Source organism: Gobius niger (assembly GCF_951799975.1).
Source record: "Gobius niger genome assembly, chromosome: 8".
In the NCBI taxonomy this organism is placed as follows: Eukaryota; Metazoa; Chordata; class Actinopteri; order Gobiiformes; family Gobiidae; genus Gobius; species Gobius niger.
Window position 1 is genome coordinate 31,511,167 of NC_136859.1, and position 15,593 is coordinate 31,526,759.

At 40.9% G+C, this 15,593-nt stretch overlaps 1 protein-coding gene across 1 annotated transcript in view; it reads right to left on the reverse strand.

Annotated features, from left to right (window-relative positions):
* The window catches only part of xrcc1 (X-ray repair complementing defective repair in Chinese hamster cells 1), a 39,737-nt gene continuing 24,144 nt past the window's right edge, over positions 1–15,593 (reverse strand). The window contains exons 11-17 of the mRNA XM_079561906.1: positions 13,474–13,555; positions 13,289–13,379; positions 8,005–8,053; positions 4,491–4,633; positions 4,173–4,263; positions 986–1,061; positions 1–548 (exon numbers count right to left, since the gene is read on the reverse strand). Coding sequence (XP_079418032.1) covers positions 441–548; positions 986–1,061; positions 4,173–4,263; positions 4,491–4,633; positions 8,005–8,053; positions 13,289–13,379; positions 13,474–13,555 — 640 coding nt within the window. The 3' untranslated portion in view covers positions 1–440. The remainder of the gene's footprint in view (positions 549–985; positions 1,062–4,172; positions 4,264–4,490; positions 4,634–8,004; positions 8,054–13,288; positions 13,380–13,473; positions 13,556–15,593) is intronic.

Sequence of the window (15,593 nt, forward strand, 5' to 3'; positions counted from 1 at the left end):
TTAATTTGATCCAACCCTCGTTTAGCAGTGCTCACATTACGTACTATTACTGCGTTGGAGGTCTCCATACATTATTGAACTCGGCCTTCTGTCTCCCGTATGGTCTCCCTGCTTACACAACAAGCAACGGTCTTATCAGAGCTGCAGACAGACAGAGCAGGGAGATAACTCATTCCCAGACTCCGCCTGAGGACGCAGAGGTGAAGAGAGGCCAACGGACGCCCCGGAGAAGGACAAACCGTTCTAAAAGTGTGGCTCCGAAAAAGATGAGACCTTCCCTTTAGAAAAAATAAAGCCAAAAAAACAAACAAACAAACAAACAAAAATCGGATCGTGAGTGTGAAAAAGCAGTTTTCTTTTTGGCTCCGGGAAAGGTATTGCTTCTGCCAAACGGGAGGATCGCTCGTTGCGTTTTCATCAAAGTTGTTTGTGTGTACTGTTTACGGGACGACGGTGTACGGCTGGTAGGGCAGCAGCTTTTGGCGCTCATTGATGGCGTAAATCCAAGCTGGTTTGACGAAGTTCAGATTGTCGTTCTCCATCAGCGCCTGGGAAGATTGAAAAGAAAAATATACATGACAAATGCATATGATTTAAAATTCTGTGAAAAACATCCACAGGTACAACAGGAGTGTGTTCTAAACAGTCTGAAAGCTTCAAAGAGCGACCCTCCCCAGCACCTTTTTCTGAAAAGGTGCAGACAATGTTACCTTTTCAGTTGCTTCGGGACTTTCATTTCCTCATAGCACAAATAGATACGAGCTCTCCGTTCAGAAGAAATGGCCTGAAGTCACTCTCGGCTTTCGTAAAGGTTTTCTTTATTTTTTCAGAACAAATACTAAAACACATCAGTTGAGTGCTTAAAATTGTGGGGCACTTAACTGGGGGAATGAACCTTTAGAAAACTGGTTTGTTCGCAATGCACAGCTGAGAGAGAAATGAAGGGAAAGTGCAGAGATTACGGCTCGGCGAGGAGAGAACTCACGTCTTCAAAGGAGTCTTGCCATCCTTCGCTGGTTACCACAAACTGCACCTTCTCCGTCATGTAGTCCTCGATGGCCCTGCAAATGGAAAGTACATCATGTCAATCGAACTACGTAATGAAGATACTCTGAACAACAAAGTGCGCTCGCAATTTCTCAATTCCCACGGCTTGAAATCTAAAAATCTTCTACACAGACAAAAAAGAAAATGTGTAATACGCACATGGCATTAAACAGTAATGTAAGGTTGCGTTTGTCAGAATGAAAACAAGTAATTTAATCAAGTATAGAAATCTGATTCAATATAACTAAAATTGGCAGTGCTTTGGTCCTGCTGTTTTCCATGTAAAGTTTGCAATATTTAGTTTTTACATAGATCATCAAGAAATAACCTAGAGTTTTTTTTATTGGCCGGTGCCGATATGTGGGACCGATATTTTTGGCCAATTTACCTAATCTAGTCTATAATCCTGTAAAAACATAAATACTTGGCCAATTCAGCGGTGGCCAATTTCATTTTATTACTTTAGGTGGTTCAGTCATAGTTTTTGTCTCAGCTTTGATTAGTTGCTGTTAGCATTAGCATCCTGCCATTAGCACTAGCATAGTGTTGCGCCGCGGCATTCTGCACGGTGATCCAAAATACAATTGCGGAGGTTAAAACTAACTCTGCTATCTAATTTCCCAGGTTCTGTGCCCAAAATGAGGTGCAGCATGTCCATTTTGACTGAGGTTTAGTGAAACGTGTGCTTGACAAACTTTTAGCTAACCAATGTTCATCGCGATGTTTGTCTGTTCCCCTGCAGCCTAGGAAGGTGTGGGAGAACTCGTTTTAAAGCCCTTACTTTGCTATAGTCTCTATCAGTCCCGGAGATATCTAGATCAGCCAAAATCCCCAAATATTGCCTGGCTGATATATCAGTCGACCTCTAGACAAAACCTCAAATCCAAGACTCACAAAGCTGCTCTTTCAGTGTGAGATGGAGAAAAGAGCATCCCGCATCATCAAAGTGGCTACAGAAAACATTTGAAACATCTGTGTCGATGGACTTAGGTCGATTTCTCAGATATTTGTGATTGGCTATTGGCTACTAATACCTGACTATATTGGAAACAATTGCATTTTGCCAGTGACTCACTACAACTGTCTGTACACTTGAATGCGAGGTTCAGCTTGGTTGAGTGAGCAAACAGACTAAGCGGAATATAAAAAAATGAAACAAAAAGCACTCCATACTTGTGTTGCGATAATGGAGGCCGTTTCTGAATTGTGACTTTCCCTTTGTCTTTTGTCTCTATAGCCTTCAAACTTTTCACACCAAGTACGTTGTGTTCAACCCTCAATGTGGTTCTCCTCAAGATTTGTCATTTCTCAAACTGAGAAGGGGATGGGGGACAACTGTCCGCTGCTTCACTGCTCACTGTTTATCTTCTTGCCATCTGTCTCATTGATTTTAAGCTCTTTGTTATTTCAAAATCAGTATTCCTGTGGCGCTCTGTTGGCGGTTCATAAAGGTTAATTCATTGACTGATAGAAACAGGTGACAATTTTGAAGTGCCATATACTGCTGAAGAAAAGACAATACTGAACAATATTTAAAGCCACTGATACAAAGTCCTAATGCAGGAGTAGGGAGAAGGGTTCGCTTGGTGGAAGGATTTTCTTCATTGTCAAAAGACCAAGGACTGGACCCTCCAATTAAAGGCTGAAGTAAAGCATCACTTTGTACAAATGCCAGAGTTGTACATCATATTTGGCCCAAATGGGTGTTTTAAAGGAATTGACAGTATTTTTCACATTCTAGGGCAGGGTTTATACAGATGGCAGCAAGTCAAATTGAATGCTTTTTAATGCCATTTTAATAGGGCTGGGACAAAATGTCGACTCAGCATCACAATACTTTCAATACTTTTGTGTTGGGAGGCATTTTTATCCTGCACTCCTTTGTTTTCCAGCTAGTTACACATCACTTTGTGTTAATGCACTTGTCAATCTTCACACTTCAATACTTTGGACACATTACTTTTTTACACTTTTTCAGGTAAACATATTACTTATTTACTTGCATCGCAATACGGATCGGATCGGCCCACGAGTATCGTGATACGTATCGGATCGTGACAAACGTGGATCGTCCCAGCCCTACATTTTAACCTCTGAACTCCCTCCTGAACCGAGCACTTTTTCCCCAGTTTGGCTTTACTCAAATCTAAAAGCGTTAAAATAGCGGCGAAAACGAGGATGAAAACAACAAAAATGCGACACAAACATACCAGAAAATCAACAACAAAATAAAGTGACACAAGCGTGAAGAAAACAACAAAGAAGCATTGCAAAAGAGCTACATAAAAATGACAAAAGTGTGACATACAAAGAGACAAAAACTGTTCAAATATGTGACAAAACCGCGCCAACAACGTGACAAAAACGATACTTTTCTTTCAAATGAGGCATTACACTGTTGCTCTTCACTCAAGAAGCTTTCAGATTTGGGTAAAGTCGAACTGGAGACAACAATTAAGGCGGGGGGTAAGAGGTTAATGCCTAAATACATCATTTTTAATGCCACAAATGCAAAATAGCGCGGGATACTTGACATTCAATCAAACAGAAGAAATTTAGATATTCAAAACTAAATTGGGCAAATTGAGCTAAATATTGTATAAAGCTTTTATAACCGCAGTGATTGTATAACCGGTTAATCATCCCTAGAAATAATATCCCTCCAAATCATCTAGAGGGCCAGAGGTTCAATGATGGAGGGCCTGACGTTGCCTTGTCCCTGTCCTAAAGCATAATAGTAATAATACTCACTGTGCTCATATATCTAACTCACAAAATGACTTTTTTAATGAAATTTGATAAGTTCCACAAAAGGGAATATGGAAGCCCAGACAATATTGAGCCTTAAAAATGCATTTAATCGTTCTTTTATATTGAATAAATGGAATTTTTATTTACTGTAGCAAGGCTAGCTGTTGAAGTGCAGTCAAGTATTATCCCTGACATTGATTTGCAGAGGTTAACCATCTTTACACAACAATCTAGTGAAATATTAACACAACACAACAGAATTCACGCATTTATCTTCTTTTGAAATGCCCGCTGAATGCAATCCCATTCCTTTGCAGCATTTCTTTCGTCCTGTGCTCTTGCATAAATGGGTGTACTTTCTGTTCAGTGCTTACCCGTTGAAAGCCACGATGTACCGCAGAAGTAGCCGGCGCTCATTGTTGGGAAACTTCCCGTAGAGGAAAAATCGCTTTCCGGTGAGGAAGTCTGAAAGACATGACGCAAACAGGGCTTTACAAAAGTGCAATTACAGGTGGTCGGCGAGAAACGATTCGAGGTCATGGCGCACAAAGAGTCACCAACACACGTTTAGATTTGCTCTGAAAGGCTGGAAGCTGTCACAGTGTGAGGGGTGAAGGAAGCAGGAGAAAAGACGAGGCGGGCAGGGGGGACTGGGACAACACAGGGGCGAGGCGGATATAAAGGGCTCCTACCTGGCAGCTCGGGGATGGGATAGTCCTGTTCAGCCTCCGCGTCTGTGTTCTCATCTGTTGACCCTCCGTACGGGTCCTCCTCCTCCTGCTTCACCGCCTTCACTGCTGCTGCCTTTTTCTTCTGCATGTTCTCCTTCTCCACTCTGGCAAGGACAAAACCACCACACATTGCACATATAATATATCTGCTTTTCAGCCCTTTGAAGTAATACAGACACAGTGCCGTGAAAAAGTATATGCCCGCTTCCTGATTTCTTACTTTTGTTTATATTTACCACACTGAGCATATTTTCTCCAGTTTGGCATTAACCAAACCTAAAAGCTTCTGGAAAAAAGCGTCAAAATGGCGAGATTTTGAGATGATGTGCTCGGTTAAGGCGAGTGAGGCAAGAGGTTAATGTTTCTGATCAAAGACGTTCCCAACACAAAATGCAGTTTCCAAATGATTATCACATTTATTAAGGGAAAGAAAAATCCCTGGCCTCGTGTGAATAAGTAAATTAAAAAGTGAAAAACACTGTTGAGTCTCTTTCTCTCTCCCCCGCTACAATCAGCGTACGCCCTCCATGGAGCACGTCTGACATCGATGTCACAGGGACTTTATCTCATCGCAGGACAGTCAAATACCTTAGTGTATGAACGCAGAAAGCATGTTGATGTGTGAAGGTGCAGACGGTGCTGTTGGTAAAAATAAATCTGGAAGCGATGATTAGAGAGGAGAGTAGGCACTTTTGGGAAAAGTCTTGTTCAAAATGACACTTCTGCCATTGTGGTTTGTCTGCCAGTACCGATAGGAGATTGTAGATTATTATTTATCCCAATTTCCAATATTTATCAAAATTAATGATTACATTTTAAAACTTGACTGAAACCTTTTGAGCTTTTGTCTGACTAATGTGTGACTAAAACTAAAAGACTAAAAGGGCAACACTGTGATCGGAAACACTGCAGTGTGATAAATATAAACAATTTCAAGTCAGGATGGGGGCATATACTTTCTCACGGCACAACATCCAGTTCATGAATTTACCAAATAATAAAAAGCAAGCTTGGAAACATGTGTGCACACTGAGCTGAAAAATATTTCTTGACGACACTGGCAACGGGCTAAATACAAGCGCCATTAAGCCACTGAATCTAATTGGCATTCAAGTGTTTTGGCCTTGAAGAGTTCTTGCGAAAGTAACAATACAATTGAAAAAGAGATTAATAAAAACACTCTTCATGCTGATGGCATTGTTGTCAGCAAGAGCACAGCCAAGATTTAAAGATTGCTATTAAGTGAACAATGCTCTCGAGGCCACCGTAAAAAAAATAGGTGACGGAAAGCGATTATTGAAGCTTATTGAAGTTTAAATGTTCTAGAAATGTAATAGATTGTATATAATTGACCACCGCCTTGTTGGCACGGGGAACACAAGGGGCGCCATGACCTCGGTGTGTCGCTAAATCTGCCTGGCTACGATTACTATCTTTAAAATATACAAAATGCAGTTGTTTATAATTAGTCTATGTTTAATTAGGCTCCTGCTGGCAGTGGGCGTACTCTTTGTTTTTATGTCGTCCTCCACTGCTCCATGTGTGTATCAAATCTCCGAGTAAAAGACTGTTCTGCTTCAAAGGCAAAAACTATGGAGCTTTCGTTCTTGGAGCGCAAATATGAACAATAATATGGCCAATTAAAATGAATGGGATGGACTGCACGGGATCTAATCTTGAATGCATTTGTTATTTCGGAAAATCAGAAATGAACTCAAAACCAACTTTAAATTATTACAAATAAAATTAACAAAAATGTTATTTGTTGTTTCAGTCTACGGATATGTGAGCCTTATACCCCATATGTGCTTATCCTAACATGGGGGACAGCTAAATAAGTAACTTCAAATAATAATGTAAAACCCTATAGCTCCCACACGGCTACAACTACAAACCATCACTTTAAGCGAGACGGCCAATCTGTGCCAGACACCCCTACGACCGCCAATGTTCATTTACACCGCCAAAGTGAGGGAAGTGCCTTGCCCAAGAACCATGGACCACTCTTGCCAAAAGGTAATCTTGAAATAAGTACCAAGTACATTTGTCTATCTGTCCATATCAACACCTAAATTATGAAGAAATCAATGCACTCAAAACTACACAAATCTTAATTTGCTTGAACTAAAACTGCTGTAGGTGTTTTGTCTTAAAGGTTTTATATCATGCAAAATCGGCCGCTCTTATTATAACCATTTTGTTAAGCTCCTTATCAAAAACACCCCAGAGTGGTTTTTGACTTCATTCACGCAGTTCTCAACAATCCTCCTGAATCCTGCTCTGAGCAGCTGCTCCGCCTTCTCCTGGTAAACGACTGACTTGTAACTGGAAGTGCCCAACATCTGTAATGTAGTGCCTTACGGCCGGATTTTAATTTGTAAAACAGCTTTTTCATTGTTTCTGTTGTAAGAAAGAAATGAAGACGCTGCCCCTGTGGAGTAAACAAACATACCCCTGAGCGTCTGAACAGATGTCATGTTTGCACCGAAAGTTGTTAAGATGGAGCTCTTTCCAACCTTCTCTGGACACCTGTTCTTTTTTCTGACCTAACGATAAAGTCACGGAGAAAATGCGTGTTTGGCGTACTCCATAGTGGTAGAGGTACAATAGATCATATAAGTGCATATACTTTACTTTGGAATGGCTAAAATAGCATGATACAGATCATTTAACTTAAGTGTAAATCTCTTGACCCATGGACAGATTTCTTGAAATTCAAGTCTCAAATCAAAGACTTATTCCAAGATGACTTTTTTCAGTGTGTTCTCTTTAGTCTGGGTGAAAGTCAGTCATTTTGCTGCGTAAGTGGGCAGACAAGGTTAACCCTGAAGTTATTACAGCAACCGCTGAACCAAACATAAAAATGAATCAAAACGGCGCGTCAGCCTCCATGAGAGGCATTTGCCAAATATACTGATGTGCGATACAGATATTTTGGTCAAATAACGGCTGAGATTAAGAAGAGAAATCCATTATAGTAAGATGTTGGAGGAAAGCTGCTTATGGCGGCGTTTACAATGCAATAGGTAATGAAGTTAGGATTTAAACGATGGTTTATATTATGTTCTCCATTAATCCTCAGATACACATAAACAACTTTATTACCATTTGGCAAAAACAATAACATCCTTTCACTGTACGCGTATTCCCTTTTAGAGCTCATCACATTGCATTATGATCTGTGCGTATGTGGTTATCGAATTAAGACCATCCCCAAAGTGCCCACTCAGTTGCACGTTGAAGAAAACGTATCTTGACAAGCCAAATTAGCCATCGGAATGAAAATTCACCATCATCTTTTGTAAGCTCTTCGCAGCTCATTGGACAGAGCATTTCCCGCTGAACTTGGATACCCTTGGTTTCCCTCCAAGTCTTAAGTGGAATTGTTCCGCCGATGTTATACAGCCACTGTTAACGAGAAACTATCAAACCCCGCTGTGCATTAGCTGCGTCGTCATCCTTATCGGCTGTTTACCTCTGAAGTTCATCTTCAGTGTCCACAGCGGATTCATCATCATCAGGCCCTGTCAACACAAACATCGTTGCAGCGTTATTTCATGGACTAATTAATTAACATTGTACTTAATCAAAAAGACCTTTTACCTAATTGTTTTGCTCTAGAAGCGGAATGACATTTATTTTTGTCGTTGTGTGGCATACTGCAATAGTAAACACTGGCTAAAAAAAGCATCTAATTACAAAGATTTTCTATCAATGCAATCAAGCAGGCTAGTTCTCGTGAAACATGCTTATATACAGATATAAAAAGGAGAAGCGGTGTTCGATCCTCACGTATGTGGACAGCTACTCCGGGAAACTCTTCAGAGTCTGTTCAGGTGGAATGACACGACCCGAGCCTCGTGGGGTGAAACAAGCTGAGCTGAGTCTGTCTCATGGGGCATTTTAAATGTGTTTAGCTTACTCAAACATATTAATGGAATTTATTTATTTATTTATTATATACCTAAAAGTCAGTGTAAATCCGTCACTTCTCCGTGCTGCTCTGCTCTCGCATGACTTGCCAATAAAAGTAAGTTATAGAAAGAGCGTACCAGCTACTTTCTGAACGTTTTTGAGGAAAACCTTTTACCTACTTAAACTACAGACATTGCGTGTTTCTGAGAAAATAGATTTCATGAACAGACGGTAGCTCAGTTGTAATCCGAAAATGTGAAGATCTCTGTGGATATTTTACCAATCAGTGTTTTTATGCTGACAATCCACTCTCCTAAAGAACCCACATCTGAGAAATATCACCAAAAAGAGGTGAGTTTTGGGATTTATAATCCTGCACTAGTAGTAGCTAGGACCACAAATTACATTGCAACATCACACGCCCTTCCCTGATTGGTTTACACCACTTCCTGATGCCACCAGCGATTGAGTCTGGATATCCAGGCTAGGAGACGCACAGAAATTCTATAAATAAAACGGACACCATTTATTTCAATGCGGATAAAACGCTGAATTCAAATCAGGTCTGGGAAGCCGGATAGGAAACAACAATTCTGTTATTTCTGTGCGTATAAATTTATCCCTGTGATGAATTGAGAAGTTCGAAATGCCTTACTCTGAGTTTGCTTTGGACCACAACTTTATTCAACACCTCTACCATAATGATTTGTCATGACTCAGTTCTGTGTATGTGAGAAGCTACGCTATCCATTTCTCTCTCCCCTTTTCTCTTTTTCCCTGCATTTCCATCCCTGACCCCCTCTCGCGGCACTTGGTCTCGTCGCTGCAAATTAATCAACTGTAGTTTTGACAGAATCTGCAGGCACTTTTACGTCTTGCACAGTAAATAACGATGGATCATGCCTCATAGGCTGTTGACAGAAAAGTAGCGGCTCTAATTAAAACGCCACCTCCCCGTTATGTTTGTTGTGTCTCCTCACTAATGCGCCGCGGCACTTCACGTCTGGCCCCGCATTAACATAGAAATGAGAATCATGCTCAAGTCCCGGCGTGATGATTACAACTTTCACCGTCCCGTCTTGGCGTCGCCCTCCCACGTTCTTGTCCTTTGTAATGAAACTTTTATGCGCGCCGGTTTGCAGGTACTTCATCAATGTGCTTCTGTTGGTCCGAAACCAAAGCGCCTCAACCCTTCGATTCGTTAAGTCCACTTTAGCGACTCCCGCTCTCCTCTTCACGCCTAAGCACTGAACAAAAACCTTTTGCCTTAATGCATATTCTCAGTATAACAACTGTTTTCCAATGTTTCCATATCATACCATTCATAATATAAACATTTCAATTTTTAATAACTCCAGACAGGATATAATTTCTGCATTTAGCCTTTAGAGATGAAGCAGCAGAACTTTGCGAACGAGGACTGCAATGCCAACTCACAATTGGACGGACTGTTTACATTTGCTAACTAGACATGCTGCGGCCTGAGGCTTTTTGACAGGCTATATTTTAAAATAATCTTGGTCTTTCGAAGCAAAGAGAACTTAACCAAGGCATTAGTGTTTCCATGTCATTGTTAGGGATGGGCCGAGACACAAATTCCACGAGACGAGACACGAGGTTGGGTTCATGAGAACGAGACCAGATGAGATTTTGGTATAATTTGTATTAATAAAGATGTAACAATACCCTTTAATGAACAAAGTAGTGAGTAACTATTAACTAAATATTTCTTGAAGCACCTTTAAAGGAACAGGCCACCGTTTTTCCATTCTGAGATATGTTCTTACCTGAGCTTAGACGAGCACCTGTCTGGTCTTTGTGCCCGTGGAAGAACGTAGTAGCTTCCAACTTCACCCCCGTTTGGAGCTATAGGAATACATTAGGAGAGGCCAAATGCTAACAACATCTTTGGTCGTTTGGCGTGACTGAGGGTACTCACAAAGACCAGGCAGTTACGCATCAACTCGTCTAAGCTCAGGTAAGAACATATCTCAATATGTGGCCTGTTCCTTTAAGCAGTCTACAATGAGTATTGGAAGCAGCGCAGTAAAATATAAGGACAAATTCACAGTATTTATTTACTATTTATTATACGGCTCTTCACAACGTAAGTAGAACGCTCCATTGACTTGGGATTTTCCAACGTTCTACCGGTCATTATTTTTTGATAGAGGACCTCTGAAAAAAAATTCTGACCGCTGCCAATGGCAACGGAGTTCGTGCTTGTAATGCAGGTCTTTCATATCACTCCGCGCGTACGTAGTAGTGGACACTATCTCTGTCCCCGTCACTGTGAGAGAAGTTGGGGGAATCGCTCGTGAAGCGAGCGAACGCCCTTTCGCCGTTGAATGAAGTGTATGAAGTTTATGTTGTGTGTGTTCAGTTGGAAAATGGCTGTATAATAAGCGGGAAAATGTATAGAACGCTAGTCATTATCGGGAAAATAAGTACCTTCAGGGCGGTTCGCCCTGTCAGTACTTATTTTCCCAATAATGACCAGCGTTCTACACATCATCCCTTACTTATTATTATTCATCTCGGCCCATTCCTAATCACTGTTATAAACATGTAGCACATGTAACAAGGAGCACAATGTAGCCAACTAGAATAGTCTAAGCTAGGGATGCACCGTTACTGATACCAGTATCAGGCCGATACCACATGCTTGTACTCATACTCGTAGAAGAAACCGTTACCAGCGCCACACCTCTCAGCTGAGGATTGAAAATGGCAACAAACTGGAGAATTCTTTAGTGGAAATACAATAATCCACATAGAGCTGATTATATTACAGACTGTGCTCTCTAAATCAGAGTCTGTGCTGAATTTAACCAGAGCTAATGACCTACCAGAGGCACGAAGCCCCCGACAACAGAGCTCCCAGGATCATTCGGGCGCTCAAACCCCTCCACCACGTTAAGGTGGCGGTTCTAGGAGGGGTCTAATCTTATTTAGATTGATAAGAAGAATAAAATATCTTTAAATAGGTTTGACCAAACTATTAAATGGCAGGGTGCTAATCAGACTGCTGCTGAGTTTACCTCCCGGTGTGATGACTCCCATCTCCCATTAAACACAACAAAGATAAAGGAGCTGACCATCGATTTTAGGCGGAGGAAGTCGACACACTGTCCAACTCCAACCATAATAAGAGGAGAAGCGTGATCTTAGATGACAAATTAAGTCAGGCAGCAACACAGACGCAAAAAGGATCAACAGACTATTTTCTTGCGAAACTGGAGACCTTTAAGGTGACAAAACAAAGTTGAAAATGTAGTTTTGTGGAGAGTGCTTTGACTTTTTGTACCATCTGTTGGCACAAAAAGTCGCAGACAAAAACCAAGGCATTTCTCTTAACAGCCTACAGGACATTTATTTACCTCGAGCTCTGGTCAAAGCAGACAAAACTGCGTAGTGATTGAAACGGAGTACAGCTACGCAGTGTGCGAAATACCCTTTATACTCTCAATAGAATATAGAATTGTGATCGACTTGTTCGCAGAGATTGCAATTGATTTACAGCCTAGTTGGAGAAATACATTAAAACGTTATAAATTTGGACTCATTAAAGGTCACTGTGGGACATTTTGTCATCAGTAAAAATAAGTGCAGTTAATGGGGATGGGAGCAGCTTTAGTCAGCAGTTTGATCCACTTCTGGTGCGTCGGCATGTTAGTCAAGAGTAGGGTTTCCGTTAAACAATACCATCACGGTATGTTCAAAAAAAGTGTAGGTGCTGCCGGTCACGAAAAATGTAGATCAAAAGCAGAAAAAAAATCTATCTTTAATGATCAATGTTTTGATGCTGTTGGTGCAGGGACGATATTAAAGGAAGTGACTGTAGTTTCAGTTAATGTTGGACAAATATTGGGCAAAACATGTTGGAAAAAAATGTTTTCCAATATACACATTTTTGTTTTCTTATTTTTGCTCAATTTTTTTTCTAATTTATTTGCATAACTTGTTATTACTAATATGTTCCCATTTTCTTGACCCATTTTAAAAAAAAAAATTTTTTTACACAATTTTTCCCAATTTTCCTCCAAATTATTCCCCATTTTTCCCACATTTCCTCTCATTGGAGATGAACCCGATATTGTAACTCTGAAGATCTTCCAAACATTATCTTTCTGTTTTTTGGTTTTTAGAACTATTCTAGTAGAGGTATCGGAAAAAGTATTGTTCAGGTATTGGTATTGGTATATGCAGCCCTAGTGAAGAGGGTAAGACCCATCACCACGGCCCAACGGCTGTGGATTAACTTCCATAGCCCAAATGGAGTCATAATATGAACTGATGAAGCTTGTTATGGTTTTCTATATGTAACTACCATTAACTGTAATTTGCGAATATTGGAAAAAAAAAAAAAAGAATTCTGTGCAAGGTTACCTTGAGTGCCAGAGCATTACCTGCACTCAGCATTTGACAAAGGACACTGCGGACAACATGGTTTATCTTTTGTGACCACAAACCCCCATAATAGATGCTTGCTTGTTGTTGTCTGCCCTGCTTGAGAAGGTCATTGAGGTGAATAATGTTTAAAAAGATTTGATTTAGCTTGTTTTGCTTTGGTCTAAAGGCCTCTTAAATCCCAACTGTCATTTCCTACTTCCTCTACTTTACCTTTGTTTACCATTTACCCAGCCCATCTGTCTATTCCGGGCCAACTCTGGCTGTACATTGATCGGGAAACACAATTTAAGTCTGCAAGGTGGAAGCGTTTACAGCGAGGGCTTCGGAGCACGAGCAGGCACGAACTCAAAAAGTTCGACTTCACAGATAAATGCATTCCTAATCGGTCCCACTGGTACATTTTTGTATTCATGACATTCACGAATGCAAACCTGCTTCATCCACGTCGGTTGAGCCGCCGTATTCATCATCGTCTTTCTTCACCGGCGTCTTTTTGGGGGTGACCTGCCTCTTTTGTGGAATCTTTGAAAGCACAACAACAAAGCATTCCAACCGTTAGCATGCAAAAAGGAATGATTAAACATTTATTGGCCCACTCAAAAAATCTCACCCGTACCCTCGTGTTTGCCTCCTCGTCACTCTGGTCATCAACCTCCATTTCACTCTCCGAACTCGACTCGGCCCCATCCATCAAGTACCTTTGGGAAACAGCAGGGGAAGAAAAAAAGGTATGATTAAAAGGCACAAGAAAAACGCCAGCACAATACAAAATCGGGATTCAATCAGCGCTAGACTAGGCAAAGCAGGACAACAGCACGGCTCGAAATAATGGGAATATTTTATGTAGGCAAGTATTAAAAGCCCTAATGTTTAATGCATTGTCTGTACACGGGAGTCTTTCAAGTTACAGAATCGTGTACCTGATGTTCATTGTTGGAATAGGAGGGAGGAGTGCGCTTGAATCCCTAGAGTTCCGTGACATTTTATCTGAAGTGTAAAAAGCGTCTCTCGCCCGATCTGTGTATAATGAGCAGATGTCTTTTCTACGCCTTACATGACAAGTCTACTACGCCACCGCGCAACTCCCACTTCATAATAGAGCATAAAATCTCAACAACCGGTTTTGGAACTCTCCAAGGTGGATGTCGTGAAGTCATGTTTTGCATGCTGCAAGTAGGAGCTGATCTTAACACACACACTCCAATTTAAGGCAAAAGATGTTTATTTTATGACTTCATGCCAGGTTCCACCCGCAATTATCAAAGGAGAGTGGTCTACTGCTGCTCAATAGAAAATAAAGCATAAAAATGAGTAAAGTCACTTGACCGACTGCAGTTTTCGAAACATACTTTGGCTACAGTCCGGCATGTTTACATGGACTGTCCCAATCAAATAAATAAATATGATTCCAATCTCTACGTGCAGTTTAAGGTCAAGTTTCCAGAAAAAATAGCTCTTAAATGCAAGTAAATATTTTCCTATGATCTGCAAAGAGAAAGTGAAAAGCTCATTGTGCTCTTTAGCGGTGCAGAGTTTTCAGGGTTAAAGACCACATCGTCTCCTTTGGAGATGTTGACAAAGAACAACCTTGAGAATGCATTTTCAGAGACATTATAGTCAACCCCTATTGCCAACACAACTCCAGTCACATCAGCCCAAGCAGAGAGGTGCTTTAGCACACTGAAGAGGAGCAAATCATTTCTGTGACGTACAATAGGACCAGCTCGTTCTATCCTCATAGAAAAGGTGAAGCCAGTTCTTATATAAAAGTATAGCGAGGTATGACATGTTTGTTTCTTGGCATTTTTGGCTGCGTTTTTTTCTATCAATAACATTTTCTAAAGGGAGGTTTGGTATGCATGGGATGTGTATTCGACCCCATAAAATGCAATAAATGAATATTATTCAGCATTTAGCTCAGGGGCTAATTCTTACCTAAAGCAAAATCTAAAAAGGTCTGCACATTCAATCATAATTTCTAACAAGGCTCACCTAAGTGTGGTCGATGGGTTGACAACAGCAGAAATCATCTGGATCGTTAATATTTGGGATATTTCAGAATGTTATCGGATAAAGGAAAATACCTACACACGAACTCTGAAAAACTCCCCAGACTAGCCCAACTGTCTGCATCCGTATAGGTACAAACGCGGTTTTCCCTTTTTATTCCTATGTTTCAGTCATCTTCTAAAAGTCCACCGTCTGTGAAGCCTGGAGGTGGCCCTGGAGGATGTTCCACAGACGGGGAAGCTGCTGCCTCAAAGGCCCAGATGCCCATGGGCTGCTTTAGCCTGGGAGGAAGCTGACCGCACGCCTGAGACGAGGCCAGAAATTGAAGACGAGCATCTTAGAGACGCACTCGTTTAGAGGGAATATAATGTAATCCTTTTGGCATAGGTTTAATCATTGTTCATCTGAGCTCCGCTGTGTGGACTGGAATAATATATGCAAATTATATTCGTCCATCGAAACTATAAATGGATTTATTATTAAAATGTCTGTAAGCGCTGACAGAATATTACTCCCGTTCCTAGAATGGCCAAAAGGTGAATACATCTTTAAAGGATCTGTATCATGCTATTTTAGCCATTCCAAAGTTAAGTATAGGAATATATATCATGTACCTCTATCACTTTGGAGCACTCATTTTTGTGATAAATATAAGTGCTTTCTGGAGGTATTTTTCAAACCCGGAAGACACAACGCTTCGATTCAGTTAACTCCGCCCCCTCTCTC